The 21,057-nt window shown below is 43.5% G+C and overlaps 2 protein-coding genes across 6 annotated transcripts; one reads left to right on the top strand and one right to left on the bottom strand.

Moving 5' to 3' along the window:
- The first annotated feature begins 53 nt into the window (after nt 1-53).
- Nucleotides 54-5,369, top strand: tchp (trichoplein, keratin filament binding). The gene is made up of 13 exons (XM_076730346.1): nt 54-212; nt 560-754; nt 1,467-1,677; nt 1,761-1,817; nt 2,159-2,227; nt 2,647-2,820; nt 2,902-3,014; nt 3,109-3,175; nt 3,275-3,447; nt 3,538-3,619; nt 3,708-3,893; nt 4,420-4,563; nt 4,672-5,369. The coding sequence occupies exons 2-13, from the start codon at nt 564-566 to the stop codon at nt 4,702-4,704; spliced, it is 1,500 nt and encodes a 499-aa protein (XP_076586461.1). The 5' UTR covers nt 54-212; nt 560-563; the 3' UTR covers nt 4,705-5,369.
- Nucleotides 5,370-5,449: 80 nt separating this feature from the next.
- Nucleotides 5,450-20,842, bottom strand: git2a (G protein-coupled receptor kinase interacting ArfGAP 2a). Of its 5 annotated transcripts, none has more exons than XM_076730342.1 (20): nt 20,444-20,821; nt 17,211-17,344; nt 16,089-16,201; nt 15,850-15,955; nt 15,641-15,727; nt 15,401-15,531; nt 15,211-15,305; nt 14,963-15,008; nt 14,132-14,183; nt 13,976-14,048; nt 13,767-13,864; nt 13,553-13,664; nt 13,312-13,454; nt 13,073-13,222; nt 10,960-11,208; nt 9,948-10,037; nt 8,508-8,590; nt 8,195-8,386; nt 7,208-7,271; nt 5,450-6,884 (listed from the first exon to the last, which is right to left on the bottom strand). In XM_076730342.1, the coding sequence occupies exons 1-20, from the start codon at nt 20,493-20,495 to the stop codon at nt 6,672-6,674; spliced, it is 2,283 nt and encodes a 760-aa protein (XP_076586457.1). In that variant the 5' UTR covers nt 20,496-20,821; the 3' UTR covers nt 5,450-6,671. The 5 variants fall into 5 exon arrangements, with proteins under 5 accessions (XP_076586457.1, XP_076586456.1, XP_076586453.1 ...); XM_076730341.1 differs by lacking the exon at nt 9,948-10,037 and adding an exon at nt 7,810-7,944; XM_076730338.1 differs by lacking the exon at nt 9,948-10,037 and having other exon boundaries at nt 20,444-20,842.
- Between the last annotated feature and the right edge of the window lie 215 nt (nt 20,843-21,057).

Genomic DNA, 21,057 nt, shown 5'->3' with positions numbered 1-21,057 from the left:
TGCGAAGGAAATACGGATTCGCTTTTTTGTGCCAGTCAGCATTTTTGACCTTTACTTCATGCCGTAGCGTGGGAGTAACTAGGAAGTGTGTTGGTAACTAAGGACATCTCGGAGGTTGAATAAAGGCGATTTTTCTGTGTGGAAATGCTAAACATCGACTGATTTTTACAAACACCAAGAGAGGGCGATCCACGTTACCACCGAGAGGATAAGTAAGTATTATTTATCGATGTATTAAGTTCCATAACTTCGTTAAGAGTTGCTGCGTCGTGGCTACGGTGTAACATACGCTTTGTTCGTATTTTCCTTTCTTTATTGCCCGTAAATAATAAACGTTACATTGCGAACAACGTATATAGCATTAGCAAAAACATAAAGGTAACGGGGTACGTTGTGTTTCTGTGTGAATGAGTGGCCTTTAGCGTCGACTCAACAACACATAAACAGTGTTGGTTTAGTGTTGAGTTGGCAGGTAACTTAGCGAATATAAAACAAGCAACGTTAGTTAGGACCAGACTGAGGTCATCACTGTTGATGATGCATGTTAATTATGATTCAGGTCCATGGCTTTGCCGACCTTCTCGGCCCATGTGCCCAGTCGGTCCCGGGTGCTGGCCGGACAGCTGGCCCGGCAGCGGGAGCAGGAGGCCCGTTGGCGGCAGCAGTGGGAGCTGCATGCTCAGTACTTCAAGGAGCAGAGTGTCCGCAGCCAGAAACAGGCGGTGTGGAGCTCCCGTCACTCCTACCAGCAGAGGTAACCTCACCGCCATAGCTGGACAGGCTCGGTTACCACATGATTTCACCATCAGAAATATATATCAAGGATAAAGCAATCCAATCAAAACAACTAATGGTTATTGCCAGTTAAAGTTTTTGTTGATGCTTTCCGTTTTCTTCCATTTTCATGCACATATTTCATATAGGGGGTAAGTAGGGGGCTTCTACACTATCTTTTATACCTTTTCTCTTTCAATGCCCTTCCTTAGATGGCTCTGTAAGTAATCATCCAGTACATTTAATGTCTCTGTATTCCAAAAGTCACAGAACTGGTCAGCAATTTGTAAAGAGGCAGTGATTCACAAAGCAATCCTCCCATTAAATTAAAGCATATGTAGGCAAACAACTATGCCAAACAATTCACCGTAAGGGTGATCTTCTGGGTGTTTATCATACACAAATACAGTGTATGTTGAGAGAGAACACTAAATACAAGTAAGTCACTGCCTCTTTTTCAGCATTTAGTACTTGTTGATTACACTGTAGGTGTAAAGAATATCAGCATGTGTTCCCTTTAATCTGTGTATTACCCTTAAATGTGTGGTATTATCATGTCTGTTTGTTTGTTTGTTTGTGTGTGTGTGTGGATAGTAAAAAGACACCATGCAGGCATAATCTTGTAGCAGACAAATGACAGACAAATATGCCAGAGAAAGACAACCCAAGTCTTTTTTTCACCATTTTGTCAGCATGTCAGCATACCATAAACAGAGACTGAAGGAGGAAAAGCAGGCCAGCCTGGAGCGGCGCAGGAATCGGCTCAGAGCCATGCTTCAAGAGGAGCAAGACCGGCTGGAGGCGGAGCTCAGGGAAGTGCTTCCTGACAGGAACACATTGGAAAGTCAGCTGGTGCAAAAAACTGAAGAGCTCCGTTCAGTGAGAGAGGAAAGAAGAAAAAAGGTTGGATATTTCCCTTTAAGTACGGCATCATGATGCTCTGCTGTCAGTGTATTATATTTATTGCTTCTGTTTTTTATCCCTAGCTTGCACAAGAGCTGCTGAGGGAGCACTGGAAGAACAACAACCCAGAGTTGCGAGAGGTAGCCAAGTTTAAACTATTCATGCAAAACTGACAAGCTGCCAAACCTCTTACCTAAAAGTCTGACTGTTGATGATAAATGGGTCTCAGGAATCTTGTGACCATCCTGTGCGCCTGAACAATTCTGCAAGGAGAGAAAACAGACACTTTTTGTCAAGACATCCACTTGATCTGGAAACTAATAGGGCTTGTGATGCAGATATTCCATTACTTTTTGGTTCACCTGAGTCCAGTGTTGACTCAAGAGAGTAAAATGTTCTGGTATCCTTTCCGCTAAGGGTCAGGCTCATCAGTATCTCTGTCTTGTCTATGTCACTACTCGCTCTTTTAATCCGTCCACAGGTCGAGTCAGCATTACATAAAGATCACGTTGTCAGCCAATGGCAGGAGCAGATATCTGAGAAGAAACAGGTAAGACATTCATCACAGCTGTCAGACAAAATGGCTGAGCTTCTCTTCATTCAAGTGTTAATAACCATCTATGGATAAGAAGTGTTCTTGTACTTTTGGCCCTTTGTCACACTTGTGACTTGTGAGTTGATACATACTCCATTTCACCAAACCCTATTGTGGAGAAATTGCATTGTCCTCTGAAGTGTCAGCTCCATCAAACCAGTGATGACACATAGGACCCACACGCCTTTAAACATTGTCATTGTCCTTTTACAGGACTAATTATTTATGTAAGAAATCAATTTTTAATTAAACGGTGCTCATGTGTAAGCACAGTATCAGGTCTGAAATCTGCTCAGCTCAATCTCTTCCATGTGGTACATAATTGAGAAAGTTTAGACACCTACTGTAAGTGACCCATCTCTCCACATGTGCAGCACGAAGTGGCAGAGCAGGAGGAGAAGAGACGCTTTGAAAATGAGTACGAGAGGACCCGAAAAGAAGTCCTGGAGAGGATGAAGCAAGCAGAGGAGAAAAAGAAAGTAGAGGAGCAGAAGAGGGCGGAAGAACTTCGCAAACAGATGGAAGAACTGAAGTTGAGAGAAGAGGAGGTATTAAGAACTTGGACAACGTATTTCTACTCTGCAAAATGATACAGCAGATGTGTTTTTTCAGCATTTTTTCTCTCTCAGGCAACTCGTCTAAAAAAGGAGCAAGAGGCTTTGCTGGTCAAGCAATGGGAGCTGGAGAGGATAGAGGAGGAAAGGAGAGAGGTGGAAGAAAGACGAAAGAAGTCTGAGATGGGGTAAGAGAAGCTCTTTCTGCAGATAACCGATCACAAGTGAGATGATACTTCACTCTGCTGAGGCATTAGGTTCATTGGATTTGTGTTCCACCAGGCATTTCTTGATCCGGCAATATCGTGCTCAGCTGAAGCGGAGAGCCCAGAAAGTGCAAGAGGAGCTGGTTAGACAATTCACCCTCTTTTGATCCACTATACTTCTCTACGTGTAATCCAACCTGCCTGGCTTTCACACTTACCTTGAATTCCTCTGTGCCGACCAGGAGGCTGACCGTAAGATACTGGCAGCCTTGCTGGAAGGAGAGCAGGAGGACCGGAGGATGGAGACTGCACGAAGGGAAAGGGCCATCGCTGACACTGCCTGGATGAAACGTGTGATTGAAGAGCAGCTTCAGTTAGAGCAGGAGAGGGAGGCTGAGTTTGACATCCTTCACAGGTGAGCATCAAGATTCAGTAAGCTCAGACTCTGCAGGGAGGGACTCCTGCTTCTCCTCAAATACAAACCAACGAATTTCATCCATTTTAGAGAAGAAGCTCAACGTGTGTGGGAGAAGCGAGAGGCGCAGTGGGAGAAGGAGAGGAAAGCCAGACAACGGCTCATGCAAGAGGTGAACGGGCTTCAAATGAAACTTCGTGTGTGTAACTCAAAAGATATGACCACTAAAAAAACAGGTCTCCTTTCTTCTTCATGGGAAGGTGCTTGCCGGCAGACAGCAGCAGCTGGAGCTAAAGATGCAGAAAAACCGCGAGGCTCAGGAGGAGTCCCTGAGGAGACGAGAAGAGCTGATCCAGGAGCTGGAGCTGGAGAGGGAGCTCAGACGCCAGGAGACGGAGCGAGACGAGGGCCGTAAGACCGCACGGCTGCAGGAAATAAATGCCCAGGTTAGCACATAGTGCAGCGGTTTGTGTTTCCATAGCACGTTTTTTCTCCACAGACCAAAGTTAATTATTTAGGCCTTAAAAAACCTACTGAGAAGCCTCTTTCACACGTAGCTCCTGGTAAATTTCTGCTAGTGATTTCCCACATGCAGCTATATTCAGGAGCATTTCCCTGTTGCACCTGTTCACACATGCCACAGCGGTGCCAGAGTAGATGGAGCAAGTTGGTAATGCAACACTTAGAGACGCCATCCACCATAAAACTCCACAGAAGAAGGAGATGGGGCGAGGCCGGATGTATGTGTACGCGGCAGAAGAAAACAGAAAACAAGAGCTTTAATTAGTTATCAAATCAGCCGCAAAGGTGTCGGCAAGTCACAGATTAAAATACGTCATCAGTGGAGTCTTGTGATTGGTTCAATATTAACACTTTCATTCACAACACAGCCGTACCAGGAACTGTTCCTGTACATCTCAAGGTTAGGCTGCGTATGTGAAAAGGGCAGTTATCTCTAACTGTGTGCTGTAGGTGGAGGAGCAGCGCCAAAAGCAGAGGGAGGAGCAGTGCAGGATGGAGCAGGAGGAGGAGGAGGACAGGGAGGCTCTTCGAATCCAGGAGGAGGAGCTGAGGCTGGAGATGCAGAGGATGGCCAAGAAAGGGTACCAGGAGAAGGTAAAAGATGAACGTGAAGCTGCAGGAAACTGACGATCCCAAATGTTCATATTCCAGGTTTCAAAAAGCTCGTTGATATTAAAATCTGCTTGAAACTGTCTCTTTCAGATTCACAGCAGACCTCGATCAGCCTGGACATGAGCAACCTGCAAAACTGAAACCAAAGCAGAACTGTGGATGTATGTTTTTCTACGTGAAATTAGCTTTGACGTGTGTCTTAAAACAACACTCACGTGCTCGTATGTAAGTTGAAAAGATGGTGGATTCTGTAATCCTTCCATTCCTGATGTGAGTCCAAGTAGCTGACGGGGGACAAAATCCACACTTCATAAAATCAAGCAAAGACTTTTAGTACAAAATTCCCTCTTTTTGCTCTCCTGCATGTTTTCTCTTTGAGCGGCAGTGAAGGACAGTAACACAAGCAGAGAATTTAGATAGAAGAAGAATATTTGAGCAATGCTGACTCCTGAAGCTCCAGATAATCTTTGATTTTTCGCACGGATCAAAGACTGTTAATTTTGTGCCCTTCTTTCACATTGGAACTGCGCTGTGAAGGACAATTTTATCAACCAGTAGCTCTTTAAATGTACAAATGGGCATTATTATAGATTTGAGTACCTGTGAGCCTCTCCTCTAATGCCTTTTAAGACTGAAGCATTTATCATTTGTGCCATCCTGATGTTAATAATTTAATGCTGTTTTTTTTGCATATGTAGAAAAGAATTAGATTTTTTTTTTTTTTTTGCACTTTAAGAGCTGTGTATTTTCTATTCTGAATTTGTAGACTGTTTTTAATAAAAGTATTAAAAAAAATAATTCTGTACTTTGTTTTAAGACAACAAAAATTGATCATAATCAATACAAAATCTGGAAAACCACAACAAGCTATAGTTATAAATTACGTTTATTTAGAAAATAATTATTTTTCCAAAGTGCAACTTAACAGCTGCATCACATACATCCCTGCACTCCATTCAGGTGCAGAGAGGGACATTACCTTGATCAGATTTCAAAATGTCAATGAACTCTGAAACACTTGGTGAGGATGAACGTTGGGTTGCACAATTATACAGGAGACGAGTTCTATCCCATATGTTGCACATTAAATACAAAACTAGCAGCAACAGAACAGAGCACAAAACACATGGACATACATACAATATGGCTGTGAGCTCTGAGTAACATCAACAACACTGCAATGGCACACAAGACCGCAGAGTACAATGCAGTGTGGCGCCTGTTAGAAACACACCGAACCGTTTTAACTTAATACAACAACATCTTGGCGCTGGTGAAGAATATAAGTTGGCCCCTGAACAAGTGTTATTTGCATTCACTGACTTGACAAATGGGCGTACATAAATAGCTGCAATAAGTGCACTGCAGACTGAATTACACTTGGACAGGGGACAGACCGTATAAATAGCTTTTTCGATTGCAACAAACATTAGCATTGCAGAGCCACAGCGTGTGCATGAATGAAGTCCCAACATTTAATGGAAGTTTAAATTTGTTTTTGGAGAGGAAACTTTACAGTATGATGATGCTTGCACAGTGAAATTGATGAGAGGAAGCTCCTTTAGCTACAAGAGAGTTAGCAATAGCATTCGATGACAGTGGATTCATGAGTCCTTTATGGCTTTTCAGCATCCATGTCTGTCTTTGGACTGATAACATTAACTAATATCATCATGTGGATTCTCTGTACTGTGCTTAATTCTTTCTCTCAATAAAAGGTATTTACAGTATAGACTGATTAAAGATTATCTGTAACTAAGAGATAGTTTTACTGTAATTGTTAAAGAAAATTTTAGAACCCATTACAGTTCCCAGGCCTGCTAGCTGCTGCAACATGATCTGTTTTCATTTTACCCCAAGAGAAATTGTGCTATTACAACCGCTGGGTATCCCAAAGTAAAGTTTCTGACTTTTTCCCTTCACGCTCAGATTTTGTCCAGAGTTGGCTTTAAATATTGTCAAGATTTATTCATAAATTAAAAAAAACAAGGCATGCATATACCACAAATACGAAAAAACAACAAAATCATTAAAAATATTGATAAGAACAAAACTGAGATGCTGACGGCTTTGCAGCCCTGTAAGTGCTGTTAGTTGGTATTCTCCTTTGTGGTGATGGTGACAAGCTGCTTGGCTGCCTTGGCAATGTCATAAGCACATTGGATGACCTGCTGGGTGACCAGCTGCATGTCCGGTCCCGGGCAGCCCTCTGAAGGCACCGCCTTCCTGCACTCGCTCTGAAGCCGGTACGCACTGGAGGTCAACAAGCGCAGAGAGCCTCTCACAGTCTCTGAGCGAGGCTTCTGCAGAGGAAGGTTCAAATATCTTAATAACTAACGGGAAGTGTCTGCTTAAAAGTCAACAGATTTGTGCAAAGAGGCAATTTAGGGCAGATCATGTAGAACCACGCTGACCTCTGCTGGCCTCAGAGTGAACCTGGTCTGAACATTTTGTCTACCGTTTTCTCTTTTCTTTTAACACTCATACATTTGAGAATATGTATATTTAACACATTGTATACATCTAAGAGTAAAGACCTCGAACCTTGAACCTCAGATATTTGCTAGCTAACTGGCTGACTGATCCATTCTCTCCAAGTAAAATAGACACAAACTTGTTTCCGTACCTTCGGAAAGAGGGCAGCCATTTCTGTCACAGCCACATGTATTCTTTCTGAGCAGGGTATGAAGCTGTGAGGAGAAGAGATTTGTCGATGAGTTCAGCATATTGATGTGACATTCATGAAATATTATTAAAATCGTAGAATGAACATTGATAAAATATCAACTAACCAAAAGCTTTAATGTGCAGGTCAACTAACAGAGTAAGGTGCTATATAGTATTCACAACACGCCATGCAGGCTAACATCAGCTAACAGAACATGCAACAACACATTTTATGTATTAAAAAATATCGTATTATTATATCATTATTCATTATTCAGCAACACCAACCTGAAACATGTGTTACATCAAATAGTCACCTACATATGAAAAGCAAGTCGCTCCACATATGTAACTGAATTAACTGTCATCAACATAACTTATCATGGACTGACTGAAGCAAAGTCAGTGCTTAAAGAGGAAAAATGAACACATTCAGCAGCACACCAGAGAAAAAGAGTTATCTTGTTAGCAGGTGAGGCAGAGGGAAAAGGACGAGGCAGAAACTGTGAGGGAGAGGAAAATAAAACTGTGCCTGGGAGGCAGGGACAGAGGCCAGAGTACCAGGAGGCGGGGTCAGGGGACCGGAGGCTGAGCGGCTGAAGGGGAGGGGGGGCCTTCTCGGCCCAGGGCACCAGAGTGCTGAAACATCCCAGGCTGTGCCTGAGTCGACGCACGCCTTCGCGTTCGCATGGTCTGCTCACAGGGGTGAGGGACGGGGACGCCGTGACACCACAACAACATAACAGCGGAGCAGAGTGGAAGTAGAATGAGGGGTGAGAGTGCAGATAGCAGACAAAAGGGAAATGATGGGAGATAAAGGCAACTACACATAACAGAATAATGATGAACGTAAGAGGAACTTAGGGCTTAAAATGGAAGCAAGGAAATGAAAAAAAAGAAACAGGCCCTTAACTGCCAAAGAAAGCCTTTCTGTTCTGCTCCTGACCTGTCATGTTTGTTCTCCTGAGCAGCTCGCAGCAGCTCCTGGATATTCTTGGTGATCTGCTCGGTTTTGCGGATGACGTCCTCTGTGCTGGGAAGCGTGGGGTCTGACTCCATCTCCAGGTCATCCAGCTCAGGGATGGAGCTGCCCTCACCCAGCCAGCCGCTGCTCCTCAGCCTCACTCTCCGGGACAAACTGGAGAGAGAAATTCAGAACGAATCAGGTCTGCCGCCAAACGCCCTGCTTATTGTTATTAGTCTAAAGACAAAATTGTGCCTTATTTCAGAACAAACTAGCTCCTGGGTGATGCTCTTACCCTGAATCATCCATCTCAGAGTCATTGAATGTGTTGTCATAGTCACTTTCTGGCATGCTGCTTTGCTTCTCTAACTTGGAGGCCTAGAGAGAAAAGAGAAGGCAAAAGCAAAAGCTCACTGTGCAAAGCGTCCCATGTCAGATGATACAAACCAGAAACAGCTGTGGTGAAATCAACAGTTTCTGTGCTACATGTCAACTTCATCGACGAAGAACAAACACATACTGCAGCCCTGCCCCTTTCTGTTTGCTGTGTGTCAAACTGGAATATAAACCAGTGAAAGCGATGCGGATGACTCTGAATGAAACAAGGCAATAAAGCTGTGAAGCAAGAGCACATGATCAATTGAAAGCAATCAATATAGGATTAGCAAGACAGATTATGCAGAGTTCAGATTTATTTATTCACACCAGTATGAGATAATCACTGATGCAGACATTCTTGCTTGAAATGGAGCTGATCCTCTCAGTAACAACGTGTAACTCTTGAACTTGTGAAGTGAGGATGGATTCATGGACGACAAACAAAAAGCCAATACTAATAATCAGCAACACATGGCTAGAAACATTACATCAGAACCATGACACACAAGCTTTACTCATTCTCCAAACTGAAGGGGAGTAGACCCAGAGCGGCCTACTCCCCTCAGGTTCAGATCCCACGCAACACCAGTGTATCACACCAAACAGGAGTGTCTGAGAAGCTCACTGTAGCTTAACTTTATGCAAATTCACTGCATTCAGAAACAGGAAGCAGAGGCACACAGGACCTACTGTACAACATGTTCACAGCCTTTCAATCTATGTGCAAGAATCTACACAAACTCTTCCTCACGTATGCAGCACAAAACGCAGCACGCATAGACTTGCCTCAGGAAATGTGGTTTAGATAAATCTCTGTTCTGCTTTACCAGAAGATTAATCTTTTTAGACTATAAATAACGGTGTTTGTGTGCTACTGGAGGAAATGAGAGCATGCTGTTGGAAGCTCACTGTGCAAAATGGCCAAGCATTTGTTAGACAACGGGGTAAAAAGGACTCCTCTTTATCCTGAGGGCGTTTGAAATGAAAAACATGGTGAGTTTAACAACTACACAGAAGGGTAAAAGACACGTTAAATAATCGACAACAATCTTTTCACACGTCATCTGCTACACAGGTTTCTGAAGCCAAGAGAGAAAGTTTTCAAATTAGCAAGTGCTGCATCGCAAGCGCAACTTTCTGCTCAAGGCACAATTCCAGCTGTTTAGCCGCGCCGTGAAGATGATGCCGATGAAGGCGAGTGTCTGACGGTGAGGGCAGCTGGTGGTGGGGTGGCTCATGCAGCGGGGCAGATAAGGAGCAGCATATAGGAGGACAGAGGAAAGCGAGGGGGGGGGGCAGAGGTGAGAGTGGTAAAGGGCTCCAAGTGGACTCGCTGCCGAGTGAGGATGTACTTAACCTTTTGAGCACTTTCGTCCTTCGACCAAGACAGGGTGGATGGAAATGAGGGGAGGGATGAAGAGGTGGTCACATAAGCGCCCCTTTCCGTCTAAAGACAGGGTTCAAATCACATTTTAAGGACACAGATTCCTTAAACCACAAAGAAATGTTTATACAAACTAAGTGAGATGAATTTTCCCAAAAGTCTCTTCAAGCCAACTGTGGCTCAACTGAATACAGTGAGAATGGAACTGATGGAAAACTGTATCTGTGCAATGACCATGACCACTAAGTTCAGCATGAGAAAACTTTAATTATTTAAGACAGTTGGGCTTAAGATAAACTGATATGAAGGCAACTTAAAAGAGCTTATTGTTTGATCCTCCTACATTTATTCCCCGAGCTCACAACCATTTCCTTTCTGAGCTCAGCGTCCTGGAAAAGAAATGCAGACTGGAGAACCGGGGAAGTTAATCCATCGAGAGAAAAGTACCAGAGAACTATGATTCACAGGCTCAAATTTCAATGCACAAGTATCTCATTTGAATCAAAGAGAGAACTGAGAGATGAGAAGATTGTGAGTTTGTGAAAATATCATGCATTACAAAAACACAGAGTATTTGTATGGTAGTTTTAATGCTTCATCAACATAAAACACAGTACACACCTTCAAAGTATATCAGAATAAGTACACAACTATGTTTTGTCTGACAAACAAGCAGCACTCCAGTGAACAACAGATATATGCAGGATAATGGTTTGGAATATGTTTCTGGACAAGATGAGATGTGACTGGCTCTGTCTGAACGCATGACATTGTGCTTTTTGATGACTCTGTCTTTGATGCTGCAAAAAACCGCCCAGTGGCAAATGAGGAAGGAAAAAGATTTAAGAAAAGAAAAAAAAAAAAAAAAAGGCAGAGAGAAAGGTCTGAAAGGTCTGCAGACAGGGTGAAGACATGAGGGAAAGTGGTGGAAACAGGGCAGTGGAGAGGAAACGGCAAAGGAGAGCAGGGAACAGGTCTTACTTACATGAGGTGGGAAGGGTTGCAGGGTGGGGATACCCTCCTCTGGGTAGGGAGTTTCCCCTTTAGGGAGATAGGGCTTCAGGCCTGAGCCGGTCTCATACATAGACATGGGCCGACTGGCCCGCGCAGACTGCCGGAGTTTCAGGTGTGAGGGGCTGGAGGGGTCAGGGTAGTCTGAACCGCTGGGGATCTGATAGATATTGGTTGTGACCTGCCGCCTGAGAGAGGTGTTCTCGCTTTGCAGAGATTGCAGCTGGAAGAGACGTTCAGCAACACACTAAGAGGCGCTCTCAGCAAAGCAAGCTTTGTTCCCTGTTCTGATCCACTTTACCTGAACAGCATAACATATCAGCCTTTATCCCATTCTTCCTCAATACAATACTCTGACAGCCTGCTGCTGTCAGCGTGCTAAAAGTCCTTTAGTTTTGCCAAGCTTCCATTTGGCAGGAATAAAACACATCTTTGCGGGCATCATATTGTAAAATTTGAAAATCTAACCCTGTTACTCCCATGATATAGAAGGTACAGTCAATATCTAGAAGAGAGAACCAAGTTTCTGATATGTCACGTATATATATTAAACCTAAAGCTGCTTCAATGACTTAGAAACACACCTGAGAACATTTTCCCATAAGCATCACATCCTCCTTCAACTTCATTGCAATGACCGTTACTGTAATTGTTACTAAACCTTCTAAAATCATAGGAATTACATGAATTTTGCACTGGGAGGGATTTTTCTCTTGGTCTGAAAAATGCAAAGCAAGTGATAAGCAAGCAAAAGACTGTTGCATAGGTCAGCAACACAGCTGCAGCTTAAGTCAAAGATGTAGCCACAGTACAGATGGACTGACTCAAGAATTATGAGAGGATAAGAGGCATCCAAGAACGAACAAAATCAAGACGATTTTGTCAAGGATGTAACAGTTTGGTGAAGAAAAAATGGCCTTAATTGATAAAACTACTTGCGTTTAGTGCAAAGTAAATGGTAGATCTTGTGTACAGGTCAGAAAAAGGAGTTGGATGGTTTAGTTACGAACCTCAATGTTTGGTAAAAGCTGTCAATCCTATTCGAGCTGAAGGTAAACTACATTCACAGTGTGGTGTGCGTGTCTGCTGGCTACTACGATATGTCATCACAAGTCACATGTCCTGCTTTCTCCTCTCTAATATCTTCATCTGTTTGTGGTTTCCTTTGAGAATCAGTCCCACCGTCAGCTAACACAACACCAAATCACATCATCAAAAACAATACAGTACGCTACAGTGCTGTATGTGTACTGCCGCAACCTCGTGTGCAACCGAGAGTCACACAAACAAACTGAGAGATGAATGATCTGCATGCTCCTCCCAAACAGCCAAATTAAAGCCAGTTTAACAGAAGGGAAAAAAAAAACTTGAAGCGTCAACATGCTGAGATCATCTTTGGCCAAAATGATCACTGTCCAAATAGTTTGCGTACATTTGTGCAGAATCTCGAACTTAACAGTGTCTATAAATGGGCAGTTTGAAGCAACACAGTAACAGTATGCAAACGTTTGTGTCTTTCTGTGAAATCTCTAATGCGACCACTTAGAAAACATGTCAAACAATAAATCAGTAAACACAACACATGTGATGAAGCAAGGCACACACATACAGTTTCAGTTAGTCACTATGTACTATGAAGGGATTAAAAACACTGTCAATGACGTCATGCTTTTTCTAAAAACATGCTTGTTAGTAACATTAGACAGCACAGCCTGAACTCTACTTTATTCATTACAAAAAGAGGGACTAAACTGTTTTTGTTATTGACTGGATTCAGGGTGTATTTCTTCTCAAATCCAGAAAACAAACCAACAACAACAAAAAGAAAAAAAAAAAAAGCAAAGAAATCTCCAGTTTACATTCAAGCTTTGAGACTGAACATGCTGGCCAAAACAGAGGGCGGACCAGCAGGGTGTCGCAGCAGCCTTATCTCGCAACAGAGCATTCCCACTCAGATAGCTCGGCCCTCGTTACAACCCGCAGGCTGGGCCTCCGCGCCAGAGGGCGATCACGCTGCTGACCACTGTGGCCCCCCCTCAGTCCGGCCCCCGGTGTTAGTGATCTTATTGGTGCAGCACGGTGGATACCTTTTTCTGCATCAGCCTCAGCTCATCGCTCAGGTTGTTGTTGGCTTTCATGAGGTGCTGGATCTTGGCTTCAGAGGCGGTCAGCGCATTTTTCACCTCCATGTATTCTTGCATAGTAATGGGGCCGTCCGAGAGGTCGGAGTCCAGGCTCTGTTGGAGGGAGGGGTTAAAAAGGTGAAGCCAAGAGAGAGACAGGCTGAGTGTTTCAGGGTTTTCATCTGTGAAAGCGATGCTGATACCTTGGTCCGATCTCCTTTGCTCGAGGGGAGCTCTTGATCTGTATCCTCGTCGGACGCCACGCTGTCATAGTCAGGCTGGTCGTTGTCCTGGCTGTCGCTACAATGCCTGACAGCCACACTCTTCAGGATAAACTCAACACTGTCTGGAATGAAGAGACACAGAGTTGAAAAGTTGCTGGATGTCTGCACTACACCTCCGAGTCAGTAAGGTTTGGGAATAAAGTGAGAGTAAGATGCTGACCTTTGGGGCTGGTGATTGAATTCCCTTGCTGTCTGCGCTTCGCATCGCTTAATATGTCAATCACGAGAGTTGCAAATTCATGTGCATTAAACCTTGCGAGCTTCTGTCGTCCCTGAGCCAGAAAAAGAACGTTGCATCAGCAGCAGTCGAACATCAAAGTGAATGCGTGCAGCAGGAAACGGGGCAGCGTTTGACTGGGAGTTGTGGGACTTGCCTGGTTTCGTGTCGATGAATACTCTGGATTCACGGGAAGGAAAGGCACCACAGTTGTCTCCGTCACCAGAGTGCTGTGATTCTGTGTAGCCAGCCACACTACAAATAATAGATTGAGAGTGAGATCAGGTGTCTGGTTTGGAGGCAAACACAGCTGCAAGAGGTATCAGAGTGAGACGACTCCGCTTTTACTGGATAATTTTACTTCACCTGCATCAGTCTCTCGTCTGTCCACCTCATCATACACATCCATGGCCAGCTCCTCGAATAAATGATTACTGAGCTGCATGAAAATGACAGAATGACACTTTTGAAGTAAAAGGGAGAAGAGAGAGCTCAGTACAGCGAGTCTGTGAAAATACTTACAGACTGAAGCTTCTTCTTTGCAGCCTTGGCCAGTTCTGATAAATCTAAACTGCTGCAAACAGACAGAAAACTCTCATAAACATGTGCCGAAGGGTCGGTAGATGACATCATGCGCACTTCAGGCTGAGTAATACTTACACGTTCCTTATCCATCAAAAGAGAGCAAGGAAAAAGATCAAACGCATCATTTCAAGTGCAAAAAAAAGCACAGTGTCCGTTCTACAGTGCCTGTTTGCTCGTTTGCTGATAAGACTTGTTTGCAATGTTAATTATTTGCAACAATTACAGAGCTTTTTGGGTCTGTCAACTACTTGAGTGGGTCTGCTTCCCCTCACACAGATAACAGCTGCTGCAGTGATCTCGCCTGCGTGTCTGAACAGGCCTCACAGCTGCCTCACTGCGCTCACTTCGTTGGCTCGATTCAAGTTGTTAAACGCACAGCACGTCATTTCTGCCGCGAGGGGTCTCTCAATCAAAGCGGTGAAAACCAAAGATGTAGTTTGAAGATGAAGCAGCGTGGGATTGTGGGAGTTGCTGTCTTCACTGTTAAACAACCACCTCTGAAATGTTCACAGAGGTAATGTATTAAAGCTTTATTCGGGTTAGCCAACTTCCTGCCTCACTCTCTGAAGTACCACCTGGGGTTTCCTGTGTCACCACTGAATGAAAGTTTGAACGTTGTTGGAACCATTTGGGCTGATGTATGTACACAACACAACAGAATACAACATCGGTCTGGTAGCTTTTAGTCATTGTAATGCAGAAATGTGACGTATTAAATCACTTAACGTCGATTTGCATCATGCTGACTTACAGCTTATGCTTCCTTACCTGTCAGCCATCTGTGGAACAATGAAGTGCTGGCCGTTTTTATGATCTGAAAGGAACAACAGTGTTCTTCTGAATGACTGCCAACGACATCATCGATACTTGTGGGAAACGTAAACACTTGATTTAGATGAAGTACATCATCAGTGTCCAGAAAGCAAATTAAATACTATGAGCAGATGTTTTGGTCTGCTTGGAGCGCCGCACAGGTGAAATCTGTCATCAGGTAACCAGGTTACTTGGTTGCTTACCTGGCTTTCTCCCACACAGGTAGAACGCCAGTCGATCAGTTAGTTCATACTGAACCTCCACCAATCTGTCTGCCAGCTCATGGTGGCCCGCTTCCCTACAAAGACATGTTCAAAAACACTCTGTAACGCTTCAAAGGTGGAATTGAAGCACTTGTGCTTGAATTATAAAGCGTCACTGAAAACAGCTGACCTTGCATAGTCAATGGGAGTTTTGCCATTGCTGTCAGGGGCTCCAGGATCTGCCCCATAAACAGTTAATAATTCAGCCTGAGATACTTGTCCTGCCTTTGCAGCTACATGCAAGGGAGTGTTTCCCTTTTCCTGGAGGAGAGGTTGAGCAACAAGATAAGATAATCTTAATAAGATTAAAAATAAGATAATCAACAGAAAAGTAAATGTAAAGTTTTGAAATACAGCAGGTGACTCTTACAGGGTGAAAGAAATTCGCTTGTGCTCCCAGGGATAGCAAGCGCAAACAAGTCTCCAGATTCCCGGTGCGCACGCTTGAGTGAAGTTGCTGGAAAAAAAACAAAACAATAAAGAAATTTTACTATGACTTGATCAAACTTATCAATGAGGCTTTGTGCAACAACATGCTTCAGTTTCCTCCTCACACCTGCAGCAGCTCCTCCTCCTCACCTTGCTCAAATCCTTAGCCGTCGAGCTGTCGTCCTCCCGGCAAGGCATGCGATGGACAAACGCCAGCATTTGATATTTGGCTTTTATAAACTCTGATTTGTTTGGGCTTTTGGGACGACATGGAAGTTCAGACAGAAATAAGGAGGCAGTTAATGAGTCAGCGGCACATGTTAAACTTAATAAATGAACATGGAGTGAACAAAAGTCCTCTTTCATTATATCCAAACAGGATGACTCACTGCAGTTTGTCCTGAGGGTTGGCCTTGCGTTTTCCACTCATCACAGACGCAGGGTCCAGAAGAGAGTGCTCCCATATTGAATTTGCACCATTGCTGTATAATGTCTGCACCATCTAGGGTGAAATGAAAAAGAAGCTTTAACATTGATTGAGACTGTAGAACGCTGACCGGCTGTTAACAGTTCCCTTCCTGAATAAACACTTTCTATATTTGGACAAAATCAATACAACTCAGTGGGATTTGCTGTATAACTGCTGTCAACAGATTTATCTCGAGCAAAGATCAGAGCTTGAGTGCTGGCTGCCGGCCAATCAGCTGATTACTCGTTCAAGTCCAGCCGCAGACTTTATCATATTAATTTTTGATTGTAATAAAATAGTTCTGATTAACAAGTTGTGATTCGCCATGTGTGTGTGCTTCACAGCCACGAGCCTCTGCTCCAAAACAACGTGAGCGTAATGATAGAGAAATGTGCCCATGTGTCGATCAGTCGTGCCTCCACATGCTCTATATGAATGTGTGTCTGCGGGCTCAGCTGAGAGGTTGTGTCCCGCCGAGCAGAGAGCAGAGTCGTCTTCAGCGTTCAGCAAATATTAGCAAAATAACTGGTGACAAAACACATTAGGAACTGCACAGACAGGGGACGTACTCATTAGATGGACTGCTTTGGAAAACACCAGTGGCAGCAACTTAACGACGGTGCAGTCCACTGAAAGCTCTGCATCTTCCACACAGACGTTTATGGGCTTAATGAATTAATCATCTTTATTGACAGCGAGCGCTTTCCAGCAGAGTCATCTCTAACACAAACAGGCAATGCTGTCAAAGCCATGGGCCTGTGTCATATGGGGAAAATGTAGGCTATGCCTCAGCCTCACACTAATGTTCTACAATTAAAAGTGTCGTTTTTGACCCTTGACCTACTATGCAAACTCATTGTGACGATGTAATGGAACTTCCTGCAGTAATATATATGATCAAGTGCAGTGGTTTGGGGGGCTTCTGAGCCTCTGAGAGCTCATAAATTACAAAAAGAAGACAAAAACTTCACAGCAGAAACAGCAATATGTAGCTTTACACAGGCAGATATAAATATAACATCTTCCTGCTTGGGGTTATTACCTGTAGCTGCGTGGGAGGCCACGGCGTGTGCGTCAGGTGGCGGACTTGTGAGCTGTGTCTGCCCAGACTCCGATGAACGCTGCAGCACTCATCGCAAATCAACACACCCCTGTTGACCGAGGCCCAGCGAGGCTCTGGGAGGGAAGAGAAAACCGCAAAGTGAAAGTCATGACCCTTCACCTGATGAACCACAACTGATTAAAGATGTCATTTCAGGAGTAGCTAAAAGCACAACGTTGTATCCTGCAGCTCTCACAGGTTCGATTTGCTCTGGCTTTATCTGTAGATAGTCTGGGCCGAGCGAGCTGGAAAGGTATCACAAGGTATCACACATTATTTAAATCACTGACACGCTCCCTTTGGTCTTTGCTTTCCACTTCTCCTTTTCCTCTGCGCCTCACGGACCCTGAGAAACTCTTACTTACAACTACTGTAAGAAAGACAGGCGCTTAATGGATAAGGCTGGCCATATTCTACATTTTCACTGTCACAAATCCCAGAAAAAGATTTAAAACCTTTCAAAATCAGTGAGCCATGCTGTTGTGATAGGTGTGCTAGGCTATCATTACATGAACTTGGGCATTGTAGCTAATTTTGAGTCAATCCCATATACAGGGTACTCTAAATGTGTATTAATCCATGGCTGAAAATAGTCTACATACACTACTTAATCCTGCTTGTGTAACATTTGCTGAAAAACACAGAGAATTGGTGTGTCAGGAAATTACAGCGCCCTTTAAAAATTTTATTTCATACATTTGACCTGTTTTTAAAGATTTACGTCATGGTTAAGATCAAATTGAGGCTGAGTGCCACGCACAGGGAAGAAAAAGCAGGGAGTCATGAGAGACAGACTAACACAGTGTTGGTTTTGGTCTTTTCATGACATTTTTTCTTAACAATGAAGAAAATACAGGATGATGCCAGTCTCATCCTTTAAAGCCCCTGAGTATATGTGCCCAGCTCAGACCAGTGGAGGCATTATTCAGGCTAATGTTACATGAACCATTAACACAACACAGCGCACAAATACCACTGACTGCAAAATTCAGGTTAGACCATTGTTCAGCCTTTTATTATCAGGACCTGCCTGGAGGCGGCTTTCAGACCACATGCAGACAAACACAATCTAAATAGAAGAAAGAAAAGACAAAAGCCAAACCTCAGCGGGCAGTAACAACAGTAGCCCTAATAAGCATGCGAGGCCCTTTCAACACCAGATATAGGTGAAGCTATGCATTGTCTAAAAAGGAAGTGAGGACTAGCAGCTGTAGGTTAAAGCATCTCAACCTTATTGTTGAGTAACAGAGCAGCTTCCTCTTTCCAAACAGCACAGAAAATGACAGACAAACGCTATCAAGAATGTCAGTGCTGCACATTCAAGAGAAGCATGGTGATAGAAACCGAGACAGATACAGTATACGCTGAGACCAAAATAAATACGTTTACTTAACCTTGACCTATTTGGCATACTTCACTTCATGCAAATGTCACAGAGTTGTGCCATCTGCCACTAATACCAAGACTCTTATGACAGCAAACATCTCAGGACCAAAAATACTGTAAATTCATACGACACGCCGATAGCCAATAAACTGTTAAGCAGATTGAGTGTCTGGCACCGTGACAGGACAGACAGTGAAGAAGTGTCCCAGCAGCAGCTGAGGAACAGCTGCAGGGGTTGCTGGTCAAATTCTGGTCCCCAGTTTTCAGAGTCTCCTCCTAAATTACTCTCCAGCAGGACCTGAGAGATTGTGCGGCCGACATGCCTCTTTTACCCTTTCCTCAACAAGTGCTGCTAAATTTAATACCACATCTTGAAACTCTAAAAATATTCACACCCAGCAACTGGCAACAGTTGTATAGAAGGGCAATCCAGGCCAGCTGCCGTGGAAATCTGAGGGGTTTAACGAGTTTGAATGACATGATGAGAGACTAGGCACTAAAACTAGGGGGAATACTGAATATTTTGCATATTTGTTATTGTTTTCTTGATTTTTACTGTGCATTAGACAAGTGACCAGTGCAAGGTTTTTTTTTATATATTTGGAAAGCAATTTCTAAAAATATATATTTCTGACAATAATTCATATTCTGATCTCACAGTTTATCATATTTACAATACACTGTGGTGCCACAATAGAGAAAAAACTCCTCTGCATTGAAAGCATACTGCCGCTTCTCTCAGCATCCTGTTTTGCTTCCTGTGCCTGCTGAAAAACATCACGTCATTTCTATATAAATGGGACTTGAGAAAGTACCTCACACACAATGCAACTATTACTTGTTGAGTTTTCACAGAAATGTCTGATTGTAAATGCTTAATTCTCTCACTTCTAATAGTATTAAGACCAGCAGACCTCTGTCAGAAGGCGCTGGCATTGCTCTGTTGTCATATAATGGACACAGGATGAAGTTGTGATCAGTATTTTATCTGCATTAATGAAATCTGCTGCCAATCAGTACAGATCAGTGCACTGACTGGTTCAATCTGACAAAAAGAAAATAGATTTGGGTTTAGGATGCCAATCAATCAATAATTCAACAACAATTCGCTTCATTTTCCACAGCAGTTAACATCCAAAAAGAAATCTGTAACATTAAAAGTCCTTTCATCCTGTCTTTCCTCATCAACACAATTAGTGAAGTTCAGTCTGACAGTGTCAACATGGGTCGGCTTCTTTTTACACCCGACATCCCTGTGTGGTGTCCAAAAAGACCACCAGACCCACTGACTTTTTCTGAATCATGCAGTCATCCTGGTTGTACTTCAGACATGACAGAGAGATGGCAGAGCTTCTTCCTGCTCATCTGATGAGCTTTCATATTGGATGATTACATTTCAACGAAGCAGGAAACGCCTGCAGGTCACAGACATCACTCCGAGCATACACAATGTTTGTTACCTGTGACAAACATTTGCAGATACAATGAAACAAATCAAAAATACCTGACTTTAAATACTTAAAGTGAGTAACACCGGATGGAAACGGTTAAATAGACAGCTGCATCCTCAGCTGTGAGCTACATTAGCGACCTGTCAATAACACCAACAACTTGCCCAGAGCAGCACTGCATATTTAACTTACTGTAAAGAAGAGAGCAGCGTGGGCCAGCACTGATAATCTGATTTAAGACAGATGAGTTAAGTGCAAATCTTCGGATTACCAAACGTCAGTGGACAAATGACGGCTAACAGCTAAACCCTGCAGGGATGGTCTGAATTTGCTTACCTGGAACACTGCAATCAGCGCAGAGTTCAGTGTTTCGCAGGCGTTTAGACATCCTTCACTCAGGAAGATATCCCTTGTAATATGAGCAGACTGTTGTGTCCGTTACGTTATGCTAACCATTGATTACTCTGTGAGGATGCCTTCCGCGTTAGCTAGACCTAGCTAATTAAAAACAATCCAAACAACGACCTGCTTCTTCATTCAACTGTTGCTAGCCTCTTCGTTTTGGCTAGCGGTCGCGTTACAAACATTATAACGTCACCCCACAGGAGTAAGGTACAATGCTGCTTGCCTGCAAGTTAGCTGACTTAGCACATGATTAGCTTCCTAGCCTGGGCTCGCTTAGTACTTCACTCTTCGGTCTCTGGTAGACAGACTACATAGACCTAGAGCATTCCCAGTGGCAGCTGCAAATGTGACTTATTTTAAATGGGGGTACTGTGCCCAGGGTTGCGCCTCTCAGGAAGTAAACTTCCCCCCTGCTTCATAGAAGTGAGGCCTCATTACTTCTTTCGCTTGTATGAGCAAAAACCAACCGTGGTACTGATATTTACGTCTATAAAAAATAATGTGTTGTATTCCAGACCTAAATACAACACATTATGTTAGGTTGA

The sequence above is a fragment of the Chaetodon auriga genome, chromosome 5 (assembly GCF_051107435.1).
Source record: "Chaetodon auriga isolate fChaAug3 chromosome 5, fChaAug3.hap1, whole genome shotgun sequence".
NCBI lineage: Eukaryota > Metazoa > Chordata > Actinopteri > Chaetodontiformes > Chaetodontidae > Chaetodon > Chaetodon auriga.
The sequence above is the reverse complement of the archived record's forward strand: the minus strand, read 5'-3'. Positions and strand labels throughout refer to the sequence as shown.

Excerpts from the sequence above, each read along its gene's own strand:
- git2a (XM_076730341.1), bottom strand. The coding sequence starts at position 20,495 with ATGTCTAAACGCCTGCGAAACACTGAACTCTGCGCTGATTGCAGTGTT. Across the intron at positions 16,202-17,210 it reads GGCCTCCCACGCAGCTACAG|ATGGTGCAGACATTATACAG; the intron begins GTAATAACCCCA and ends ATTTCACCCTAG. Across the intron at positions 14,184-14,962 it reads GTTCCACAGATGGCTGACAG|CAGTTTAGATTTATCAGAAC; the intron begins GTAAGGAAGCAT and ends GTCTGTTTGCAG.
- tchp (XM_076730346.1), top strand. The coding sequence starts at position 564 with ATGGCTTTGCCGACCTTCTCGGCCCATGTGCCCAGTCGGTCCCGGGTG. Across the intron at positions 2,821-2,901 it reads TGAAGTTGAGAGAAGAGGAG|GCAACTCGTCTAAAAAAGGA; the intron begins GTATTAAGAACT and ends TTTCTCTCTCAG. Across the intron at positions 3,176-3,274 it reads AGAAAGTGCAAGAGGAGCTG|GAGGCTGACCGTAAGATACT; the intron begins GTTAGACAATTC and ends TGTGCCGACCAG.